This window comes from Phaenicophaeus curvirostris, chromosome 1 (genome assembly GCF_032191515.1).
Source record: "Phaenicophaeus curvirostris isolate KB17595 chromosome 1, BPBGC_Pcur_1.0, whole genome shotgun sequence".
NCBI classification, from domain to species: domain Eukaryota; kingdom Metazoa; phylum Chordata; class Aves; order Cuculiformes; family Cuculidae; genus Phaenicophaeus; species Phaenicophaeus curvirostris.
This window is the reverse complement of record NC_091392.1, coordinates 76,413,776-76,438,890: the sequence shown is the minus strand read 5'-3', so window position 1 is coordinate 76,438,890 and position 25,115 is coordinate 76,413,776. Positions and strand designations below refer to the sequence as shown.

General features: G+C 44.1%; 1 protein-coding gene across 3 annotated transcripts in view; it reads right to left on the bottom strand.

Moving 5' to 3' along the window:
* The window catches only part of LOC138723980 (alpha-2-macroglobulin-like), a 31,003-nt gene extending 6,670 nt beyond the window's left edge, over positions 1–24,333 (bottom strand). For 2 of the 3 annotated variants that reach the window (XM_069863583.1, XM_069863568.1), the window contains exons 1-27: positions 24,181–24,333; positions 22,404–22,587; positions 21,284–21,443; positions 20,355–20,407; positions 19,805–19,825; positions 19,277–19,445; positions 17,977–18,061; positions 17,091–17,214; positions 15,712–15,826; positions 15,378–15,487; positions 14,704–14,859; positions 13,138–13,365; positions 12,739–12,802; positions 12,111–12,253; positions 10,270–10,419; positions 8,995–9,165; positions 8,261–8,387; positions 6,485–6,623; positions 5,932–6,160; positions 5,548–5,674; positions 4,767–4,888; positions 3,389–3,440; positions 2,869–2,952; positions 2,297–2,473; positions 1,703–1,787; positions 375–531; positions 58–132 (exon numbers count right to left, since the gene is read on the bottom strand). In XM_069863583.1, the coding sequence (XP_069719684.1) occupies positions 58–132; positions 375–531; positions 1,703–1,787; positions 2,297–2,473; positions 2,869–2,952; positions 3,389–3,440; positions 4,767–4,888; positions 5,548–5,674; positions 5,932–6,160; positions 6,485–6,623; positions 8,261–8,387; positions 8,995–9,165; positions 10,270–10,419; positions 12,111–12,253; positions 12,739–12,802; positions 13,138–13,365; positions 14,704–14,859; positions 15,378–15,487; positions 15,712–15,826; positions 17,091–17,214; positions 17,977–18,061; positions 19,277–19,445; positions 19,805–19,825; positions 20,355–20,407; positions 21,284–21,443; positions 22,404–22,587; positions 24,181–24,269 (3,396 nt within the window). In that variant the 5' untranslated portion in view covers positions 24,270–24,333. The remainder of the gene's footprint in view (positions 1–57; positions 133–374; positions 532–1,702; positions 1,788–2,296; positions 2,474–2,868; positions 2,953–3,388; positions 3,441–4,766; positions 4,889–5,547; positions 5,675–5,931; positions 6,161–6,484; positions 6,624–8,260; positions 8,388–8,994; positions 9,166–10,269; positions 10,420–12,110; positions 12,254–12,738; positions 12,803–13,137; positions 13,366–14,703; positions 14,860–15,377; positions 15,488–15,711; positions 15,827–17,090; positions 17,215–17,976; positions 18,062–19,276; positions 19,446–19,804; positions 19,826–20,354; positions 20,408–21,283; positions 21,444–22,403; positions 22,588–24,180) is intronic. The other variant, XM_069863576.1, reaches the window with a different exon arrangement.
* Between the last annotated feature and the right edge of the window lie 782 nt (positions 24,334–25,115).

Genomic DNA, 25,115 nt, shown 5'->3' with positions numbered 1-25,115 from the left:
TGTGTCATCATGGACTAACAGAACATAAGTGACTCAAGTTAGAGTGCAGCCACGTACAGTTACAGGCAGAGGAATCTCCAGCAATGCGATAGTGATGTAGGCTGTCAGCGAGACCTCATTGTCCACTCCACCCTGCAGGGAAACATAAAGGTAAGTGCTGAGCCCACCTAGCTTCTCGCTCTTTTCTCCAGCTCCAGTGGGAATACTTTATTCTGCTTTGCATACCCTTCTCCCTTGCAGATGATGTGGAATTATCAAGACTTCTTATACAGTGCAGGTTAGCCCACATACTGTTGTGGTGATTATACAGAAAGTCTCATCTGACTTACAGTCAAGTTCTAACCTCACAAAAATCAGCCAGGCAGACATGTTACCTTCATTGCATTGTTCAGGAGTGTCCCAGAATTGCGGAAACAGCCATTTTCCTTCTGTTTCAAGGACAGCCAGACCAAAGCATCCTGGATGTGCTTCTCATCTATGAAGATGTGAGGCCGGGCCTGGGCAAAGGACTTGAGGACAAAGGCTGTGAGCCTGAAAGAGAGAAAGCGCAGTGAAAAGGCTTGAGCAGGCCTGTTGTTCATCGCAGGTGACAGGGCCCTTGTGCACATCATCTGCCTGAATAAAGGCAAGAACACCTGGGGAACTGTGGGCCAATTAGTCAGACCAGATGTATATTATATCAAAAATGTACAAAACCCTCAAAAACTCTGTCAAAAAAACCCCTGCTTCCTACCTTAATTTCTTGTCCCTCTCTTGGCTTATAAAACCCTCTGATCCCCTTGTGCTGAAGCTAGAGTTTGAAGGACAGCAATTGTTGATCTGTATCTAAACAAATCTCTTCTGAAAAAGTAGGGAGGTCCATGTCAATTATCATCTGCATAACAGCAATACTCAAAATGATAGGGAAGAGTAGATAAATCCCTGACAGTTCGTGGTCTGCTGGCAGGACTTTTGCACAAATCCATACCTCATGGGTTTCCCAGAACTCCCCAGAGTTTTAAAGTACAGAACATAATGTTAAAAGCGCTTTTGCTGGTGTGGTTACAGCAGTTATGGAGATGAAACAGGTATATGGTGAGAAGCCAACATGCTGTGAAGAGCCAATTACTGTTTCAGAAACTAAAAGCATACCGAAGGTGATGAAATTATCCAGTTTTACCCTTACCTAAAGTTGAAAATGCAAGGCAATTATATGCTGGAGCAACTCAAAACTTTGCAGTAAGTCACACTGGCAACTTGCACAAATGCTTCTCCAGGCTGTCTTTGCTTCAGAACACACCAGCACTCTTAGTAAAAATAACATACAGCACTGTTCTGCAATTACCCTTTTCACATACATGGAGACAGCTTTCCCAGCAGCCTTCTCAGCATATGCTAGTCTACAAGAGCTGTCACTGCAACTCTTCAGCCTTTCTCAGTCATGATGTGAAATCCCTGCTCTCTTCTTCCCCCAATTTATTTCCATTTCCTTCTTGTATGTCATGGTTCTCAGAGCTGCTGGTGGGAGGATGTGCTTCACCCACATACCTGTCTGATGCAGCCTATTTCATTAAGTAGGAGGCAGCACAGTGATCACATCAGCTCCAGAAAGCTGTTGGTCTGCAACAGCATTTCCTATTTACTGTCATGCAGCTTTTATTATTAATGTGTAGCTGAGAAAGAGGAGCACATGAGGAAGACATATGTGACATTGAAATCTCACCAGGTGTTCCCGGGTTGGCCATAACGTGGTCCAAAGGTGCTGTAAGAGCCATCCGGGTGCTTGTAGTTCAGCTGCCTCTGATAGCCTGCAATGGGCAGTTAAAACAGGATTCAGATGCCAGAGAAACTCTGCAGAGGGATGGGGGAACAGAAAATCTGCTGTACCAGCAAAGGCAAAGGAGAGAGGAGTAAATCAGGCTTATTCTAGCCAATAAGAGGGGCTGATACATCTTCACCTCTGTGCACTGCTTGTACTGCATGAGGAGAAGCAACACCTGCCTTTCTTCAGAAGGAAGACAGGGCACATTAATGGCAATGGACAATTCACCATAGCAGGTCATGTGATAAATCTGCACAGCACTGCAACCCAATTAGGGAGCAGAAAATAGTGGGTGCAGTAATCAGGCACCCCAATGCTTAAGCAACAGATAATAATAAAGCAAAAAGCAGTGAAGGGCCTTCTCAAGCATACAGCAGAGACTATTTGTGCATGAGAGAAATTCTCTTTCCACATTTGTCAAGCATCTGACAGAACCACCCAACGCAGGATCTGGAAAAAATCCAAAGCACAAGTAAAAGCTATGTCCCAGCTCACCGCTCACTAAGTATCCAATGGCCTTGGATTTGATCTCCTCACTCAGCTGCCCTGTCTTGTTCAGGTAGTCCAGGACATAGATGTTGGGTGCAAACAGAACCATGTTCTGCTCACCACAGCCAAATGGCATCTGAAGGAGCTGGTGCAGGTTCATCATGGTAGTGCCCATGATGTCACCTGAGTAGCAGGAAATACAAGAGGGATATTAACAAAACTCAAGGCTGGCTGTCAGAATCAGAGGGAGCTACTGAACAAGAGATACCAGAGACAACAGAGAAGAACAAAAGCAAATCTGGATTGATAAAGATCCTGGAATGAAACACTGAAAAACAGAGAAAAGGAAAATAGGGGAACAAGAGAAAAGTTAGAGCACTGGCAGAGAACCCTGAACAAAAGGGTGTGCAGAAAGGGGAAAACAAAGAGCACAACTTGAAGGGAAAGTGCTTGAGTCAGAAAGGATGAAACACAGGAGTAAGGTGTGTTGGGAACCAGGAGAAAAATCTGTGAGGTAAGAGGCCAACATAAGATGGGCAGAAACAACACATGGTTCTTCTCCCAGGCTGCTTACTCACCCAGCACTGAGAAATATGCTCTGCCTGAGTCTTGTACCACATTTGTGGGGAGCAACAGGGAAAACTTCTTTTTCACGGGTTCTCCTGAGAAAGAAATAAGACCCACACAGCTTCAGTGCACTCCCCCAGAAAAGAGTGAAAGGAAGGGGAGAGGGCCTCAGTGAAAGGGCAGCCTCTGTGAGGCATTGTAGATTGCATCTCTACAGCTTTTTCCTGGGTATGCTAGAGAACAGGAGATATCACTTGTAACTCCAAGGTCAGCACACATGAGAACAGGGATGCAAACATTCATGCTAAATCTGTTCTGGCTCATCCCTTAATGCTTAGGCAGGTTGGTTCATTTTCTAGAGCTTTCTTCTGTCTTAAGTCTCAGGCTCCCAACTGATGGGGCATGTTTTGATTATCTAAAATACCAGCCTATGTAATATGATAGAGGCAGCACTATCTTCCTCCTCCTGCCACATCCTGCCCATCGAACCACACAAAAACAAATGGAGAGGGTGGGGAGAGAGGACTTTACCTTTTACACAGAGAACAGAGTTCTGAGTTGTTTCCTTCTCAACTCCTTCAGGCTTGGGTAGGATGAAGGAAAACAACAGAGGTGAGAAGTTAGTGCAACAAGAAGTACAAACAGACAGAAGAATCCTTAAAAAGGATACTTGAAAAAAGAAATGAGTGAACCAGAGAAGAAGAGGTAGTCACAAACAATCCCTGAAATGCAAAGCTCTTAAATAATAATTTAAGAAAGTACAAGAAACACAATTCTAAGTGATTGGTTATGTCGTACATGGAGGAAGGACAGGAAAAGAAAGGGAGACACCGCAAGACTATTATATGAATGACCTGCAACTATTGTACAAAGTAAGAGACGCTTATCCTTGTAACAAGGGGACTGAAACACTACAGTAAGTGCTTTTGTTAGCAAAAGTTCACAATTGATCTAGGGGGCTGTCCTGAAGAGATGTCTGCAGTGATATTTATAATAATGCTGCAGATGCTTTAGGGAAAAACAAATGTGTCTGTTGGTAAGAGAAAGGGAAGATGTTGTGCACTCTAATATTAATCTGGTGACATTATTGATACTATACAACACAAGAGGCAAGCAATAGGTTTTTAATGATACAGAGAAAGGCTAAGAACATAGAATCTACCTGCCAGGTTACCACATCCAGAATAATTAACTTGCATTTTCCTATAAAGGACACGCAATACTTCCACATAATACTTGCCTCTATGCCACATAGCATAAGCAACTTTTCTTGCCACAGGAAATGGATTAGATGAAAAATTTTAGCATATTTTCATGGGCTTTTATAATATCTGGATTTTTGAAGGAGGCTTCTCTACAGCCACCAAATTCCCATAAGTTCTTTTGAATCTCTCACCTTTATCCTTGTACCAATTTATGGTAGCAAACCAGAACTGTGTAACACTTAGCTTAAGAGGCCATTTGCTCAGCCACTCAACTAGCAAAGAGGCAGCATGTGCTGACTGGCAAACCTGCTGCAGCTGTCTCAAAAGGAGGAGAGAGCCATAAAGAGGACGTACTGAAACAGGAGGTGACAGGTAGGAGGCAAAGGAAAGGATGTATTGGAGTATGAGTCCAGTTACTGTAGGGGACAGGGGAAGTTTAGAGTACTGGAAGACACTGTGTTATTAACCTGTAGTCTTTATGCAGCCCAGCCAAGTATAAAGGTGATGTAAGACCATCACATCACCACACTGTGTAGCGATCTTATAGAATCACAGACCAGACCAGGTTGGAAGGTACCTCAAGAGACCGTCTGGTCCAGTCTTCCATGGGAAAGGCAGCCTAAACAAGATTATCTATGACCCTGCCCAATTGCATCTCAGGCCCATGGGGAAGCTCAGTCCTCCCTTTCTCACAGCCCACATACCTCCACCAGCAGCTGTCTGATGACCGTGTCCTTACGCCCTTTCTCAGGGGTCTCCACAATGGCATTCCCACAGGACTGCTGGTTCTGCAGGGCCTCAGTGCTCACAGAGAACTCCACCTGCCCTGGAAGAAACAGGAGTCAGACAGTGCTATCTGGGAGAGACAGATGATGGGAGTCACTACCACTTCTGAGAGTTTCAAAGTGCAGTCCTGTGCATGGGTATTTTCTACCACACCTGGGCCCTGGTTCTTTCCCACAGGAACACAGCTGTATCTGAAATCATCCTGGAGCAGATGATCTGCATTGTCATTAAATACAACTCTATTTTTGTGACTCTACTCCAGAACCTAGCACACTACAGTGGTGGGACTCGCCAGCCCCACTGCTGTTCAACACACTGCTACCCTGCATACATACCACAGCTGCTACCACAGCATTTAACAACAACCGTGAACACAAGCACAAAGGTTCCATACGGTAAGTGTTTAACCTCAGGGAGGTGGAGGGTGGAGCTCACAGAGCATCCCTGCTGGCCAGCAATATCTCTGGCTTCAGAAGATGTTGTCCAAGGGCTGCAAGGCTTGATGGCATTACATATAGTACCATACAGAACCTTGGACACTATGAGCCTGCCAGCCTTTGCCTGCCAAATAACACCAGATGAGACAGACACTCAGCAGCAGTGTTTCCCAGGAAACTGTTGCTCAAGCATCCAATACTATACGAAAAGAACAGCACAAAGATACCCTTCCTGCAGTTCTCAGCACCCTGAAACCTTTACCTAGAGATTTGGGAGTCACCAGCCAAGCCACAGTCTTCCTCCCGTTCTCACACAGACAATGAGATTCTTCCTCGTTTTCCACCAGATCAGCCAGGAAATGTGTAGACTGAGCCAGAGTCACATTGACCTGTCAGTTGCAGAAAGGCACAGTCAGGGAAGGGTGATTATGAGGGAGTGAAGAAGTCGTAGCAATAACTGCTTCTTCAGGAATAAAGAAGCAGTGAGCTGGAGTTGTGGGTTCTGTGTTTGGAGTATATAGGAGGAATAACATAAGAATTTGAGGGTTTAAGGTTCTAGGGCTACTCAGAGATAAGAAAGCTAAGTGGAAGCAAGACGTGAACAAGAAGGTACACAAGTAGAGAGAAGGCTTTAAATCTTCCTTACCCTGATGCAGGCAGACAGGTAGCTGAAAACGGTGGCTTTCAGTGTGAAGGCCTCACCACGCACCACAGAGTAGGGCATGGTGAGCTCCACAAAGAAGGGCTGGAAGGCTCTGAGGGACACTGTCGGAGATAGTCCAAAGCCCATGTCTGCTGAGGTGCAGAATGCATTGGCTTTCCACTCGGTGATGGTGTCAGGGATGGTCACATCTAGATCAGCATTTCCCTCGGAGCTGATGAAGCACAGACAACAAAGACAGAAGGATGATTTTTATGGCATTTTGGTGACTATCTGTACTCCTCTCACCCTAGTGAACAGTACTGCCTGCGTGAATGATGGGGCATAGTGTGTTTGCTACTGTAGAGCCACCCCACACCTTCCAGAGCCATGACCACTCCTTGGAAAAACCTAACTATCGCTGAAGGTAATTCCATCTCGGAGAACTGACAAGTGATTGCTGCAAACAATGAAAGACTTTCTAGCATTGAAAAGGCTTGGCAAATACTTTATAAAAACAGTTCTATTAAAAAGGAAGAAACTAGCCCACAGTGCTCACCTTATAGTTACTAAACTCCAAATCCAAGTTTCTGGGAAATACTTTCGGACTGTTTCTGTCACCACTTCAGGTGTGGATGATGTGGGATGAACTCTACCTTCCCGAAGTTCTGAATGTAATGAGATGGAAAAGAAGTCACCTACTGATAATTCAAAAGAAGCAAGACCTATACCAGTATCATGCTTCTGTCTGAGAAAGTGGCGATCTATGTGGCAGTCAGAAGCTATGCAGGCAGCAGATGTTTGCTGTGGCTGTAGTAAGCACTGGTACCAGCAACCGTGAAGTTTCAGGGTTGAGGTTTATTAAGTGTGCTAACCTCCCATTATTTCTTTCTGATCGCTAGTGAACCTCAAAGATTGTGGGGAAGAACTTCAAAAAGTTAAAATAAGGATGTTGCTTAGAGCAAAGAGCTATTTATGACCTTCTGTGCAAGCAGCCTTTTCCCTTTTGGGTACAGTCTTATTGTCACATCCCTCTCCAGCCCATCAGGCCAGCTAGCAAGGGAACATCCCTCTGTTGCAGTGGGTTTTGTAGGGTCATGTGACTCAGAAATCCACCTCCTTGCCAAATCTATGAACTAGGCTGAAAATGCTTAAACTTAAAACATGCAGTTGAAATCTGGGAAATGTAAAAACAGACTTTATGACTAAAATAAAATTTTTGCATGCAAAAATTATTCCCAAGAAAACATTCTGAGTTTGGGATGAAATCTGGTAAAAAATGAGCCTTTGTTTTCTTCGGGTTTGAACAACTCAGAAGCAAAGGTGGGTGAGACTTGGTTTGCTTGGCAAACGGAAAGAGAAATCCACTCAAATAGACAAAGAAGAAAAGTTCTTGAATAAAATCTTTACTTTGGCTAAATTAACTTCTACACTTAGATAAAAATTGTGTAGCTATCAAGTATCCATACTATCTGTGCAACAGGCACCTCCAGAGTCTGAGGTCTCAGGGCACGTGAGAAAGATGCAATCAGTCAGAGCAGTATCACAGCTCCTAGCAAAATGACAAGTGGCTTGTTTGTGTTTGTCTGTCATGGTATTTAATTTTTCTTACTGCTGCCTATTGCAGTTTAAAATAATTTAAAATCATGTATCCTGCACTTTAGCAACTTGCATTAGAAGTGTACAAAAGCACAGTTACTTGTGCCAGAGGAAAACTCAGTTAATCACCTAGAATAATTTAGATTTTCTAGGGTATTTCGATTAATATGAGTCTCTGGAGGATGACATGATCAGTTCTACCATACAAACAGGTAGAGTCTAAGAGTTGAGATAACCCTTAGAAATAAGGTGAGTCCATTTCAGACTAGACTTCTGCCACATGCATCTTAACTTTCTAAGCCCCCAAAGAATACCAGCTTGTCACTGAAAATTTTGTCATCCACTTCCTCTCGTTTTGACAGTTCATAAAAATGGATGAGTCAACGAGGACAGACTGTAAATGCTGCTGGACACACTTTAAGTCTGCTGTAAAAGCCTAGTGAACAGAGAATTCAGCAGCAGAATAATATCCTCTGCTCTGCCTGAGTCTGAAAACTGCCTAGTTCTGCTGAATTCTAACATGGAGTCATCAGAGCTTGTCTGTACACCTTCACAACGAAACAAAAGAGAAGAGAGAGAAGCCCTACACTCATGCAGAAGCTAAAATCTGCGAACCCAGCACTTCTGCTTCCAGGTGTTCAATACACAGCCCCAGCTCTTGTTTAGATATTCAACCCAAAACACAGACAAGATCTTTGTTGAGAACAGAGGTAGTAACAAGACTTAGTTCCTTTACCGTTTGCCCTCACATACAGAGGTGCTGCACTCCCGATTCTTCTTGATGCAAAGTGGGATCCTCCAGGTGCACTGCAGTACCAAGGTTTCCTCACCTTGGTATTTGTGAAAACCTTTAAACCCATTTCCTATGGGAGAGAAACCAACATGGGCTTTTTCTTACTGCTTCTTGTTGAGGTTCACCTAGCAGACCTGACACTGGTATTTTACTGCCTCAAAATGAGAAGCTGTGCATTGGACCCTGCGATGATCCTCCGCAGCCTTGGGTCTGGGTGCCTGGGTGGCTCAGAGAGACCAAAGGATAGATTCCCCTCTATTTCTAGCACACTAGTTCCAGTCCAATTCCAGCCTATGGGTCAGGATGAGCCACTGAGATAATATAGTGTTCTCTCTGGAAGTAAACATGCACCTGCTACGATGCAGCTCAAGGACATATTGATTTATTTGGGTAACTAGTGACATAGGATTACTTACCTCCCATTAGAACCTTATTTGAAGTCAACCTAAAAGCTTTTTCTGTAAGAGGAAAACTTTGAGATTGATCCCTTTTCCACCAAGTTGAGAGCAAAGCTGGCAAGACAGGTGAAGCTCACTGAACTTGCCTCTGGATAAAAATTAGTGTCAGATCATCCAGATTCACAAACCCTACCCTTATTATATTGCATCATGTCACAGATTGCTTAAGCATTCTCAGTTTCTCCCACTCCATCCCCTAACCATGCAAGAGGGCCATACCTTTAAGATGCTGTAAGTGTCCTCTTCGTTCATCTCCACCACTGGAGAATAGGTGATCCCATTCAGAAATACCTTTGTCAAGGGGATGCAGTTCCCCAGGGGTTCCTCCAAGAGCATGCCTGCATCATAGCGATAGTCACGCAGTTCCTTCACTGGCAGCAAGCTGTACACCTAGGCAAACAAAGCCAGGGTATTTGGCATTTTCAGTGTCCACTGTCACAAAACACAATTGAGGGAGCTGGATGCAAGCACCATAACAGTCGCATCACCTGCACATAGATCCACATTGCCATGGTCCTCCCTGTCATGGGACCAATTGGAATTTGGGAGTCAAAAAAGATATCTGAATTTGGAGATACTGCCTCTTTCATTATGGATAGCGTGTTACTCTGGATCAGAGGGCTGGTGCACCTCCCACATGAGGACAGGCTGAGAGAGTTGGGGTTGTTCAGCCTGGAGAAGAGAAGGTTCCAAGGAGACCTTATAGTGATCTACCAGTACCTGAAGGGGCTATAAGAAAGCTGGGAAGGGACTTTTTACAAAGCCATGTAGTGATAGGACTAGGGACTAAGGCTATTAATTGGAGAGGGGCAGATTTAGACTAGACGAAAGGAGGAATTTCTTCACAATGAGAGTGGTGAGGTGCTGGAACAGGTCACCCAGGGAACCTATGGATGCCCCATCCCTGGAAGTGTTCAAGGCCAGGCTGGATGGGGCCTTGGGCAGCCTGATCTAGTGGGAGGTGTCCTTGCCCATGGCGGGGGGGGGTTGGAACTGGATGATCTTTAAGGACCCTTCCAACCCAAACCACTCTATGATTCTATGATTATGGCTCAAATATATCATAAATTACACTGGCCAGTCCATCTGCAGTACTTTGTCCCTACTCAGGGATTGTCATTTACTGCTTGGCATGTGGGGAATAAGCTCTCTGACATTTCCAGATGCTACTTCAAGAAAAAGAATCCATGGCTGGAGAGAATAACTGAAAAATAATCATCAAATACACAATAGAATTTAGCTCTGGCCAAGAGAAGCAGTCCCCTTAAAAGAGCTTCCTAATCGCCATCCCTGCAGTGTCACAGAATCCCTAAGAAACAGCTGCTGCCCAGTTCTCATCTTTTTGCCAGTTGGCAGAAGATGAGAAAGAGCACAGGGCAGCTTTCCTGTGTCAGCACTGACAAGATGGACTGACTGTTCCACTGTTTCCACCCCAGCCTTTGGCAGCGCTTGCTTGGACCAGGCTCCAAGTCGCCCCACAGACTAAGCACTTACAGAGCTGGGTGACAGGTCAGCTTCTGGCTTCATGAGGAGAATGCTCTTATCCACAGCATGGACAGCACAGAGGGAGTTCGGGGAGGCTCTGAACAGCAAGCGAGCATCAGATGAAGGCAGGCCTTCAGGAGGAGAGAAGCTCAAGTCCACCTATAACCACAGGAAAAGCTACATCACAGACATTCTACCCCTGCAGGACTTTTCCCTCTAGTTGAGTGCATCGGTTCCGACCTTACAAAGTCCACATATGCATCTACAAACAACCCACTACCCTGTGCTACTACAGAGCTGGGTTCCCTTCCTGCAATGTCAGCCAAATCAGCACTAACTCTTCTTGGCAACTTCAAGCATCACCATTTCTCATAAAACTTTTAAAGTAGCTTTAGGTTTTATGGCCACTGCAAATGTGATGAGAAAATCCCACATAGTGGCAAGACCTGTTCAGGCAGCTGGGCATGGTCTTAAATCAGTTTCAGTCTCTGTACAGCACCAAGATATTGTATGTGGAGTGAAAACAAACTTGCTAATACTTTGCTTAGCAGATTCTTTGGTAACAGGAGGAATAGTGATCCACTTTGGCAATATTGCAATATCTACTGGCTGATAATGATTCTGAAGAACTAGTACGTTGGTTGAGGCCTGACAGACTTGGTGTGCACTCCCCAAAAATTAACTTAAAACTCTAAGAACCCCCTACCAACCTCTGCCCTGCAAGTTCTTGCTAGCAAAAGTTGTTATGATCTTCTCAAAGGATTTTGTATTAAGATGGCTGAGATGCATAAATCTTCCCTCTCCTCAGCAGTACAAATCCTTCCCTAACGTGCAATGATCGAAACATCCTCAGAGTAAACGTTGCCATGCAAAGCAGCTTCAGCAGCCAGCCTCCCTCATGTCCCTGTAAGATCACCGCATGCCTTCTGCTGCTACCCCCCATCTCTCCCAGGTTAGACTCATAATTATGAGACTGCAAAAACAATACTCTTCAGGAAATGGCAGAAAAAAGCCTGTGGTAAACTTGCTACTAGAAAAGCATCTAACACAGAGATAGCCCAAAGTCTGTCCTGCCTGGTCTAACAACAGCTTTGAATTCAGGATGCTTTTCGAGAAGAAAGCAATATCTAAGCATGTAAATTACTTGGGACTTGGCTTGTACCCAGGCCTTAATGCAGTGCATAGTGTGACCTTTAATATATGAGCAAAATTCAGATGACCAAGCTCCCCAAGTTGTTATTTCCTTAGGGCTGCTCATACATCAATCTGCTTTTCTGTCTAAGGAACATTTGGGGCTAGAAGAGAACAATGGTCCACATGCTTACGGAAAGAAGGCTCTATTTTTCTGCACTCTTTCAGTCTCACGATTGCTACTGAAGCACCACTGTGCATTGCTCAGCAGTTCAGGCAAGGTTTATCTCCATTTACATACAACAGAAATTAAAATGACAGGATGAGATACACAGGAGCTCAAAGACCTGACAAGCCTCCACTGCACTGGGGCTGCATGCATTTTACTTTTGCTCTGTGGCCATAAACACAGCTACCTCATTGCTGGAATGAGTTTGTGGGACACTGAGTGAAATACATGGGTTGTAGCATGACATAAGACATGCATTCTCCCTTTTTCTTACCCAGGACCATCTGTGAGATCAGCGGCTGTGACTAATTGCTAAGAGGGGTTTTATCAGTGTACACCCTACTAGCACCTTTGTTCCAACATCTCATCTCCTCCAAGCTAGCACAAACAAGTAAGCACTGAAGCTACCTGGAAAAACTGATGGGTGGTTTGTCCAGTGTTAGGGAATCTAAATGAAAGAGCTTAGCTCCTTCAAAAAGCAGATACTCACGTTATTGCTGAAACACTTTTCTACATTGAACTTGGTTGAATCAGCAATCACCTCCCTGCTGGGGGCAGTGGTGTAAACCAGCACTTGGGCCACTGGAGCAATATCAGCTTGTACAGGCAGCTCTAGTAGGAAGACCCCATTGGCTAGCAAACAAAATAAGAGCAAAAAGTTAAGGTATAGACAATCTGCTCTTGGAGCAGCCAAAGTCTAGGTTTGATCTCTTTACGAACGTCATCCTAGCAATGATGATACACCAAGCAGGATGAAGTGGTGCTCACAGAGATGCATAAGTCTCACTGTCTGACTGAAAAGGCCTGTTTCAAGTCCTGTTTACCAGTGTATAAGCATGCTGAATTTTGGTTCAGCCTCTAAAAACAGACCATTGCTCTGTGTCTTCTAGGAACACTGACGCCCCAGAAATGCAATATGAGGAGAAAGGCAGCTGGCACAAGGGATCAGAGTAAATCTGTGCAAAGAGTAAGGGTACAGAAAAAAAGCTTTAACTCTTCCCATATCTTAGGGGACATATAGATCTGGATCCCTGCATCTGTATGTAAGAACCCTGTGGCTGCCACAGCTGCCTAGCCTCCCAGGACAACAACAGTTTGGTTAGGAACGAGAAACTCACCATTTTCCTGGTCCAAATCCAGAATGTAGGTGCTCGCTTTCTTAATGACTCCCTTGGCCATCACCTGAATGGAAGAAGAAACACTGCTGTGGTGGAGATCATGCACATGCCAAACCTTAAAGACTGAAGAATCTGAGAGGAGAACAACCAAGCTGTATGCTTCCTGATCGCAACTTGCTCAGCTGCTCTCTGCCTCCCTCTAGAATGATACTGGTGCTCACCGGGGGGTCTCTGGGATGTACTTACGCTTCTGCCTCAAACACAGACCCTCCTTAATGTGGGTAAGGAACATATGAAGCATGATGGGAAAGTGTTTAAAGTCTGCTGTCATAAACCACAATTTCCATCACCAGTCCCCCGACCAGTGGCAACTTCACTGTACGGCAGGTGCAAGCTTACCAGGCAATAAAAGATGATTTTCTTCTGTGCTCCTATGGCCTCCGGGGTGAGGATATAGTGCACCCGGACCTCTGTGGAGGAGCCACAGCTTATTGTCTCAGACTTGGGCTCAATTTTAAGGAAGCTATTACTCGGAGAGTAAAAGCGCTTTAGTGGGAGATAGCCATCTTCATAATATGGAACAACCCAGGTACTGTCATAGCAATGACGGTTTACTTTATGAGTCGCCTGGAAAGGGAGAAAATGCACAAATAGATCCTCAAACACAGGTGGCTAAACTGGAGCCAAAATTTATGGCCTAGTAGTAAAAGTTTGGTATTTTTTGTATTTAAGCAACAACGTAGTCTACAAAAAAACACTGTGAATTGTAAGACACAGGACAGGGTGGGGGTATTCTTAGCAAGTCATTGGGAATGATCTAATTCCCAGAGAATCCGGAGTTTGTTTTAAACAAGCTGAATCATATCAGTTTATTTACTATCTTCACCCTAGAACTCTGCCCTCCCAAATATCATGTTAGTTTAAAGAGAAGAGAAGCTGATTTTTATTTTTATTTTCCCATTATTGGTACTGGAGAAGGGATAGTGCTCTTTGGTTCGAAGATTACTAGTCCCAAGATCAAACTAAGGATGCTATGGAAAAGAAGGAAAAGTTTCCAGCTGAGAATTCAAAACCTAAATTGAATAGAAGTTTAGGAACTCAGACAGTTAACGTCTTCTTAAAAATGAGAGCTAGAGGAAGATATTTCACATTTAGAAGGATTCTACTTCAGCATTTCATGCGCCTCACGTACCCTTACTTCCTTTCTCACTACTACCTGGGTATCTTGCCTTTTCTATATTCTGCAAAACCCTGGCAACTTCTGGATATTTTTAATGGTTTTAATATGTGACAAGACAATTGTAGGGAGAAGAGCAAATACAACTTTAAACCATCTGCCTTACTCCAGGGTGAGATATAATAAAATGTGCATACTACATATATATTGCATTTTCCACTAACCAAAGTATGCTCATAGGCACTTTTCCCAGATAAACAAATCCCACACTAGGGAGAGAATTTCTGTGAATGGTTTACGGCAGGAAAAAGAAAAAAAAATGAGGACGACAGCTTAGAAACTCAGAATGCTAAATTAAACCCTGAGAGCTGCAGACTGCCTTAACTAGTCACAAAGGATATTTAGATGAGACATTTGGGAAATAATTTAATTGAAAATACCGTGAAGTACTAGCAGCACTCAATCATGGGACTTAGACTTTAGTCCCTTGAAACAGATTTGGCTAGGTAGGGCTGGTGATCCCTTGGAGCAGAATGGACTGTTATGATCTCTTGACGTTCCTTCTAAGCTATTGTCAAACAGAAATCAAATACTCACAAGCTAAGTACAATTGTGACATGGCAACCTGATTTGTTGTACAGCTTTTTCCACCACATTGATGTCAAGGTTGGCACAAAGAACCAGGAACAAGAACCTAAGTGGTTTTGCTTATATAATAGAAACTTCAGAAGTACTCCCCTTCCAGCTTTGTGGGTCATTTCATCTCCCCCTCTGCCTGCAGGACTCACCCTTATTCCAAGAGAATCGAATTGTGACATGGAAGTGTTCAGGACAAACCATGCCCTGCCTTCTTCATTTGTTGTGCAGTTTTCCCAGACTTCTCCTAAAGAAATCCTCACCATTTCCTTGGCAATTGGAGCACCAGACCCATCCACTAGCTTTACCTGGAGCAGAAAAAAAACGTAGAGTATAGAAGGAGAGCAATGCCTGTCATCTGAACAGACTGACAGACCACCAAGCTAAGGATGTCAGCCTCACGTCAGACAAGGAAGGCTCCAGCGCGCTTTACATGCACATCATCTATCTCTTTCAGAGAGAGCTGCAAACTTTCTGAATCTTATTTCTCTGGCCTTTTCTTATCTCTTCCTCTGGGTCAGAGAGTGAACATGGAGATTGATAGGCACTCACACCCCTTAGGCCTCCTATTAAACGGGAAAATGGAAAAGGAGAATTTTTCTTGACTGGAGAAGCAGAAGCACAAGGACAGAGAGGTAAGCAAAATGAGGGCTGTGCTCTCAGTTGCTGTTCTCCAGTTTGAGAGCATGAGGAGGAGAGGAAGACCACTGGGATTAGCAACACTGAGATCCAGCATCTTTGTAAAGGCAGGATACGGATCTGTCCAGGAGATTCAGTAGAATTATTGTTTGGCACTCATGGCATTCCATTCTCACGGTTTACCTACCTGCCCAAAGAAGGGGATTCCAGGTTTATAGTGGGAGCTCGTATGCTCAAAGATGATTTTGCTAATTGTAGTTGTGATCTCAGAGAAACTGGTTCCAGTCAACTCCACTCCTGCAGGAAGAAGCATGAAGAATTAATTTGCCACTGCCTTACCAGAATTACTTTTACTGTAGGCCAACTATTCTTTGCTGAACAAGCAGTTTTGTTGATCCTTCTGGCCTTCAAGTAGGAAAACTTCAAGATTCCAGAAAAGCGAGAGTCTGCTTTACTCCCTTACCTCTAATTGTCAGGCTCCTCTACTCGGCTTATTACAGACCTCTTCATTTTATTCATACCTGTCTCTTCCTCTTTAATCTTAGCCTCCACATGGAGCTTATTTTCATATCCATTTCTCTTGAGCTGGAACAACTTGGTCTTTACCACTTCAGAAACGCAACCGTAGTTATCTGTCTGTCGGAGGAAAACAAAGGTGGCAGTTATGGACTCATCTATATGATGTTTCTCCAGCTTAATGAATCCATCACTGTGTTCTGCCCTAAACTGGAAGAGAAACCCATAACCTCACAGATCAAGACCTTTGTTGGTTTTATCAAAACTGGAAAAGCACATAAATAACTCAGCAAGCAGCTTTTTGAAGTATTTGCAGCAACATCAGGACAAAGAGTTTGTAACCTAGATGATTTTTGCATATGTGTGTTTGAAATTCTAAACATTTGATACAGAAGCACAGGGAATTATTGAAGTGTATGCCATACAGAAATTGTTCAGCTGGCATCAAGCACATCAAAAGATAGCTACTGACTTAAAATTCACAAATCACATAAGTGATACATAAACTAAAGCCCGCGTATGTGCAGAAAGAAGATGACAGCTGGAAAACTATTCTGAAAGCTTGCCACCTCTCTTTAGCATCTTTAAGAACCAGGCAGGTCTCCAAAGAAAAGGGAAGAGATGCCTGGACCAGAGGTTAGCACTGCAGTGTTCGTATTTTCTTTTAGCATGGATAACAACAGTAGTGGCAGAGGCAATTGTGGGGATCATACTCTAGTAGACACCAAGGACCATAAGCTTGTCTTCTACTTGCTTTCTTGTCCTGGCATATTTCCATAACTGCTATTACTCCAGCTTCTACATTTAGCTTCTACAATTGCTCCTGTCCATGCTCCAAACACCATTCAGTTTTGTTCTTGCAGACTTGCCAGTCTGAAGAGCAAAAATGTGATTTTTTTTCTGTCTCAACCACTGCTGCTAAATCTATGACTTTCTTTCTTCTCAAACTGCATCACCCCTCCCCTGATTTCTGCTGCTTTCCTGCTTCTAATACCAACTTCTGATCCAACACACTGCTTCCAGTGTAAGCCAACCCCAACTCTGCTCTCATTGCCTTTTCTATCTCAATCCTACAATCTCTATACTCCATCTGACCCAATTTTTCTGTTGCTGTTGTTGTTCCTTCCATCTACTCCTTCCCCATCAGCTTCTTGCCTTTACACGTATCTTTCTTACTGCACAGACCTTCCCCTGACTTTTACCTTTTACACTTCATCTTGCATCCCATCTTTTCTCCTGCTTCGGGCTCCCTTAAAATATATGGAATCTCTCCCTTCTCCACACTTGTACATATTTTGTTAGAGCAAGCTTGTTCCATACAAGGCACAATCAATAAACCACACTTTCTCCTATCACTCTACCCACAAGAGTAATCATGACTTACCTGTCCAGAAAACTCGTCACACACTGCTTTAGCTTCTTCACCATAGCAGGTGGTGGCTGCATGCTTAAACTTCCGGCAGACACGGAAGCTCACGAGCCCAGGAACAGGCTTCCCAAATGTGTATCTACCAGCAGAGAAGGATTGGAAGAAAAATGGAACCATTAGGAATGTAAGAGGGGTGGAGAAAAATTCCTATCTCACCCCTAGTGGAGCTAGGATCCTTCTGCAGAGTTGCCTCCGGGATACAGCAGGGTCATCACAGGAAATAAAAAGTAGAAAGAAATTTGGCGACATTTTAGGATCAAGCTTGGAAATGGGGGCAGAAGCAGAATCTTATAGTTCCAATTGCATCCCTGGGAATAGTACACAAGTCTTCAGAATTCATTTACCCTAATGCTAATTTAGTTGAAAGTAACCTTCATCTTGGAGAACAAGGTGCAAGTATCTATCTACCCCATCACACAGTTCTGATGAAACTGGTTTGTGTATGTATGGGTTCTTCTGGCTCATTCTTCTGCCCTGGGCCATGGCTCTCCCTGTAGGATGTGTGGAACAAACACACCATGCTGAATCAAATGAAGTAGCCCAAAGGAAACAGAGAGCCTGCATCACTTACAGTTTCCTCTCCACAATGACAAGTAGAAGCCACACTTAAACATCATTCCCAAGTAAACTAAACAGAATAATATGTTCCTACATGTTACACATGAGGTGCCCCAAGCAATAATTCCTGCCCTTTGTCTAATGGTAGATGTAGTCTGTGTGGGTTTGTGACACTAAAATGGTTGAGAAATATAATTATCACATCTCAATCTCTGAACTAGACTTTCATCAGTAACTGAAGAAAAACCACAAACTGAGAAGGACTTGAAAGAATGACACTCACAGACCACAAACCGTCACCTTCAGCTTCTCATCAAGAATGGTGATCACCTTGGGCATTTTCACTGTTACTTCAAATTTTGGCAGCACTGCAGCAGAACCAAAGGAAAATAGTCTATGTGGTGGTGAATAACATAACAATGAGAAATGAAGGCTATCCAAAGTCTACTCTTAAAAATGATTTGAAATCTCTTGTGTCTAAATGGTCAGAATTTAGAGGTTTCTCTCATCTCCACATCCCACTCAAGTCAGTGACAACCACAGGCACTCAGCCAACTGCTGTGCCAGATAAGAAGATAGGACTATTACACCAGCTATTAAAATGCAGCAGCAGCTTAGATAACACATGGGTTACCAGTCCCACAGCTGTAGCATACAGCAAATTAGAGACCTAAGCCTATACAGGTCTCTCACAAACATAGAGTTGGGACTGCAGCCTAGCTTCTGCATTTCTGAAGCACGTAGGTCTTACCAATTTGCAAAATAGGAAGACCCCATAGCCTCTCTGGTGACATAGCACAGAATGACATTACATCCAAACCCATCTGCAGGAGGAGAAGTGGATGGTGACTGTCTTGGGAGAACCAGGAGGGATTCAGAGCACAGGGCAGTCATGCAATTGAAAGAGGTCAAAGGATTTCCAGACGCATCTTCCAGGACTCATCTCTGCTGCATGAGCCAGATCATGTCAGACCAAGTAACAAGGGCTGCAGTTGTCTTACTGAGGTGGGAGGTTATCTTGGCTGTGACTATGTTGTTCTGGCTTGAGCAGGTGAGTAGTGGGCTACAAATCTTCTAGCCAAGCAGATGGAATTGGCTTAGAGAGAGTACCAGAGAAAGGTTAAGGTGTAACACAAGCTACAGGCTTAGCTCGCGAGGGAGGACAGGCAAATTATGAACTTACAGTCAGCTCCAGTCAATACAAAAGGTCAGGACTTTGGGCTCAGGGTGTGGAGTCCCACATTCACAGCATGACACTTAAAATGCGTGTAGTCAGCTGTGGCCTTAAATCACCTCTGAAAGGAGGCGGGGCTTATGGGCAGACCAAGCACACTTGGTCCTCCTGATAGAAACCTTGCCAAGGCAGGCAGTCAGGAGAACTGCACTGCATGACCTACGCCTTAGGTTGCTGAAGTCCTTCAGTCTTCACTCCTCAGAAAGGGATGATGCTTGGGAAGGAGAAGACACAGAGATGTCTTTCCAGCCATACTGGACATCCTGGTCAGACCTACCACCCTGTCTCATTAAGTTTTCATGCCCCACAGGACTAGCTGTTAGGAACTTGAAACTGCAGTGACAGTTACCATACTCCTCCACAGAGAAACGATGCCGAATTGTCTTCCCAGAGGCCTTCTGCACCACCACTGCATAGGTCCCTTGCATAGGTTCAGAGGAGAGATTGAAGAATAGCTGGATTAACCCCCCATTTAACTCTGCCTTTGTCCACTGATACAGACGGTTTTTCTTTGGGTCCTACAAATAACGAGATCACAAGGAGATTGTAAGAACAGTGTGAGTCTGCAATGAGAACTAAAAAGGACTGGCAAAAGCTGTGAGGGGAAGCCTAGCTTCAGTGTTTCAGAAAGCTACAAGGTACGAGTGGTAGCACTGGCATAGTCATGTGGGGAGCCCATGACTGAACAATAGAAGAAGCTGTAACTTGGGCCCAGAGTACATAGTTGCCATCATATGAATTGAAGTTCTGTATATTCAAATTAACGCTATGGACCTGCTTAATAAATTAGACAAGAATCATCTTGAGGCAACTGGTAGTTATGATGCCCAGACAGAGGCGCAATAAATGTGAAGATGACTTGAATGTTTGTACATACCTCAATAAAGACAAGAGGAAGCTAGAAAGAAAAGAAAGAAACAAACACACTTAGAATGCACATTTAGTTGAAGTGCAATACAGTCAAATTACCAGGGCTATGACTACATGTCAGGGAACAAACTGCTCACCTAGTGGGATAAGGAATAAAGTTCCTTGTATGGAGTAACAGAATTCTGAGGTACATTAAGGTGTGGAGGACAAACCTTTGTCTCAGGCAGAAAAGTCAGTTGAAATTACTAACTCCGTATGATCTTCAGTACTAACAAGAACAAGTGAACACTGTGATAATGGCAGATTTGCTCACTTCTGAGTTTTTTTACACCAGCACCATTTATCTGCAGTTTGTAAAACCTTTCCAAGAAGGCAGAAGGCAGCCTTATGCAGAAATATGAAGAAAAGATCCTGTTAACAAGAATCTGACGTAACCCAAGAATTGCACAACTATCTCAGTGTACTGAGAGCTCTTGCCAAAAGACAATTCTTTCCTCCCTTTCCCCACATAGATGACTTAAGGCCAAATAATTAGTGAAAAGGGGTATCATACTTACCACCTCATTCAAGGGATGGAAGTCTTTATTCAGTGCAACAATTCTGAACAGGACTGATGGAGAAAGGCAGACAGTGAGGTTACACAGTGTAATCATCAACCAGAAATCATAAGTCGCAAAAACAAATGGTACAACAGAGAACAGAGATGTTCTCTTCTAAAGAAATTCCATTCACCAGAAAAATAATTCATGCTAGCAGCTTATCCACGTAAGAAGTTACATGAATAAGAGGATGTTAGCCAAACTTCTAGCAGTGTTAACATGTTACTCATCATGGACATCCAAATCTCACTAACTGGGACCAAAGTTGGATTGAAGTTGCCTTTGTCTGCTTCACAAGGACACATTTTTACATTGGCATTCACACAAGTCTTCTAGTTTTGTTCTAATTAGACTGACTTCTTAGGGAGGATGAATGCAAGCAAACTACTTCAGCACTTGGCTGCAGGTTTATGTTGGCTCTGGATGGATAGAGAATTCATTGTCTCTATTAGGACATTAGTTCCTGTCCAAGCCAAATTTAGGAGATCAATGGCCCAGAAGAAAGAAATGGCTTATATGGTTCTCTGTGTCTTCATTGAGCACAATCAGCTGATGCTTTGGAAGCCATTTCTTTGCTTAGTTTGAATTTTTGCCCTATTCTCTACAGGACGAACAGTCTTTCTCTGATTTTAATGCAGACCTTAGCTTCATGGACCATAACCACAGAGCCCCCAATGACAGAACAAGTGTGTGCAGATGTCCCAAGTACATGCACCTGTCTTAAGGTTCCTCAAATTGTTCCCACCAGGAACATTAGAAACATAAGCTTCAGCCCTGTGGTTGCAGCTTTGACCCCGACTAAAAGCAGGTGATATTTGGTCAGCACAATCTAACAGTTTTACTATAAATTTTTGGTTCAACGCAGACCTCCACCCCTTCCCTGGTACCTGTCTGTCCAGGCTTATAGATGGGTTTGTCTGTCTGGACGAAGATGAGGCTCTCAGAATTCTCAACCAGCACCGACTTGCGACTCCTGAACTCCAGTGTTGCCCCCTTCACCATCACAGTGATAAACATAACTGGTGACTGGCTATTTGATTTTGGAAGCTGGAGAGTAAGAAAGCAACTGTGTTATGGACCACTGTTGAAGGCTTCCTGAACTAAACCGGACTTCATAGAATAAGAGATTTAATATACTCCTGATGGACATGACATAGAGCTGAGGGAAAATAAAATCAGGAACAAGAAGTGATCTTTGCTTGTCCATATTCCTACTCATTCCTGCTGCTGTGCAGTGATTGTGCAAGTGTTGTGCAGCAAAGGAACTCCCAGCTCTGTCACCCAGTTTAAGAAATTCTTACTGCCTTGACCAAAACCTTTATGTCCTTTTCCTTTTGACATTCTCAGGGGAAATGGAATAATCTCCATTTTCTTTCAGGCAATGTCATTACTGCTTGCAGAAGGACTCAGCCTATATCTGACAAACCCAGACATGGTTGCCAACCTGTTCAGTGCCCTAAAGGCGAGTTCTTCAGCCTTTAAGCCAAAGACATAACCTGTGCTCTAAACCAGATTATCAACTTTCTTCTCTGCCCATGACTTGTCATAGTCCTTGAGGCTATCAGTTACACTAAGCTAAGAATTTCCTGACTCACCTCCTTTTTCAGACACAGGAAATCACAGCTCTATATTCTCACATTATTTCTGTGATTCCATGATCCACAAGATAAGAAGTGTCTGAGCTCTATTCCAGTTAGAAGCCTCTCAAGTGAAAATCTATGGCTGTTGAAGGATGATGTGGAAAGCTGTCTGCAAAAGCTATTCATGAAACAGCCAACAGGAGTGTCAATACTAAACCCACTTCTTTCTCCTGGCCTCTCCTCCTCCTGTCCTGGAGTGGGGCTGGCTTTCCAGGATTCAGCATTACTCATTCAGGTAGCATGCTAAGGAGATCTCAGCAGAGAGAGGGTGTTGAGGGTGGGCAGTCTTACTCTGTTCATCACTACTTAATGCCCTTACAGTTCATCCCTCGCACAAGAGATCAGCACACAAGGATGAGATACTCACAGAGAAAGGGATGCAGGAGAACATGTCCTTTTCTGACACCACATCATCAATCAAGCTCCTGTTTTCCTCTTGATACTCAAGCGTGGCCCTCAACGTCACAGACTCATTCAGGTGGGTCAGCTGAATGCAGACTTTCTCAAGAGAATCAGTGTGTATCACAGATGGCAGTAGCACCATATACTGCCTAGGAACAAGAGATAAAACATGTTAGATAAGCAGGAACAGTTAACAGGAGCTGTACAGAAAGAAGAAATAAACCAGTCTTATCACTACATCCTTCACTGTACAGAGAGAGAGGTGTATTTTCTAGGTGTGTAAACAAGATTTCCACCATGTCTGCAATAGCAGGGGAAAGCAGAGAGGCCAGTCTCAGAAGTAAAATACCACAGGAAATCCTCAATGCAGACATTTGGAAGCGACCTGTTTTTCCAGTCTCTGGCATAGCAGCAGCACTTCCTCCCAGGACTCTGAATAATGCCAATGGGCATTAGTCGGATTCAGCAGCCACACAAGTGCCAGTACCTGGTGAATAAACACCATTGACTACACACTGCAAAACATCTGTAGCATTACACTCCTTCCTTACAGACACAATACTGTCACAGCATGGTGCCAGATATTAAGCAAAAACATTAGAACAAATTTAACTTTTTTCCAGGAAGCAAGGCCCTCTGTCTCAGCTCAATCAGAGAGTCCCCAGTGCCCAACACTGCATTTGGGAATCAAAACTGATCAGCCTAATGGCAACAGTGCTCCCTTTTGGGTGGGCGAGGACTGGCCTCTGACAGGTATCCCCAGAGCAGCAAGCAGCTGGGAGAAGAGCGCTTAACACCTCAGCCATATGGTAGAGCACTGCCTTTAGTGCTGGAAGAGGCTCTAACACCTTTATGTCCATCAGCCGGTCTCTATGAAGAAAGCTCTAGCCCCTAAGATACCAATCATTTTGTTCTCTTATCCTGCATTTGATAAAAACACAGCAGCACAGTCTTGTTTTGCTGAGGAGGAAAAGACATTGCCAAAAAGCCAAAGAAAAAAGTCTCTTGGATGTGAGGACCCCTCATGTGCTCCTCCTGCCTTATACAAACACAGACGTACACAACACACACTCCTTTTACAAACAGGGCAAAAGGGGGTAAAGAAGGTATGCAAAAAACTATATACCCTTACAAACCTTAACAGTCACAGTCATACAGTGCCATGTAACCCTGCGTAAGAAGGGTAATTTTCATTCCATTGGCTGAGCTGAAAAATGTGAATTAAAAAATAAAGCCATTTCTGGTCATGCCAGATATGTTATTTGTTCCTTTTCTTTTCTCTTTATCTGTCATAAACACTCACATCTCCTGGGCATTTCAGCTTGGGAGTAGGGTAGTCAACCCAAATGAAATCTCTCGTCCTCTTTTTGTCTTTTAAAAAAAGTCTGCTTCTTAAGAAAAACTGACTGTGTAAATAGTTATTAAAAAAAAAGTTGCCTTTTAAAAGAACAAGTTCTGTGCAGAAAATTTTGTTGAAATGCTGTTAGTTCTCTGAAGCAGCAAAAGGTATTCCCACAGTCTTTCCTCTCTTTTTTCTCTTATTCTCCCCTACCCCTTACCCCCCACTCCCTGATATCTCAGTTTCGTCTGCATCCCCTGAAGCACTAGTGTTTCTGTTTGTAGAAGATGCTTTACCCAGCCCTGGTGTCTTTATTCTGGGTAAAAGGTAGGCAGAAAAGACAAAACAACAGATATAGGAATACAACCAGAATGCAACCCAGAATCCCCCCTGCGTAGCTTACGGCTCTGTGGCAGGTGAAGTGTCTCCAGGAATGAAGAAGAGTAGAAGGAGGAAGATGTTTGGCTTGATGAGCAGCCTGTCCTTTCTCATGGTGCAGAGAAGGAGTCAAGCAGAGACCAGCCTGGTCTGGTGTTGATTGTACTCCCCCTCCACTCTCAGAGTCAACCTCTTTATACAGTCCTCTGTAAACAGCCCAGGGTCTGGAGGAGATAAGGGCTGGGGTCAGGGCCCATTCAGAAACACGGAAAGTCAGTAAGGAGGAGCTGGAACCAGCAGCTGAGTCTGGGCAGAAGGCCAGGCACTGGGAGGGAGAGAGAGGGGAGGGTGCCCAGCAGGCTGGAGCTGTCTGTCTCTTGGGGCAGGGCAGCAGGCAGTGGAGAAGGAAAGGTGGAAGCTAAAGAAAAAGAGGGCTAACAGCAGAGGATAAGGGGAAAGCCTTCATTTCTAGCAGGGTTCCCTGTTCGGAGCTGGCCGTGGCATTGGTCATGGAGGCTGCTGGAGGAGAAGGAGCAGTTTGATTTCTTTCAAACTGGGAACTGGAGATTGAGTTACAGTTTGGGAAACAGGAGTGGGTGTGCCCAATTGCAATTTACAGGCAGGATCTGAAAACAGGGAATGCAAACTCTGGAAACCTTCCTCTTCTACCCACCCTGCTCTTTTGTGCTCTTCATTCCTGGTCCCACCAGGGCTCATACCAGGAAAAGAGGCCAGAGAGTGCCTGGACAATCAAGCCGCTTATGATAATCTGACCTTCACCCTGACAGAAACAGGGACAGTGACATGATGGGAAGCTGACATAAAGTTCAACCCATTAACAGCATGTAACACATTAACCAGTTCCCCAGAGCAGCAGCTCCCCCTGACACAGCAGAACAGAACCTGCGGCCTGGGTCTTGCTTCCCCTGTATGGCTTCTTGTTCCAGGTCAAGTTATTGG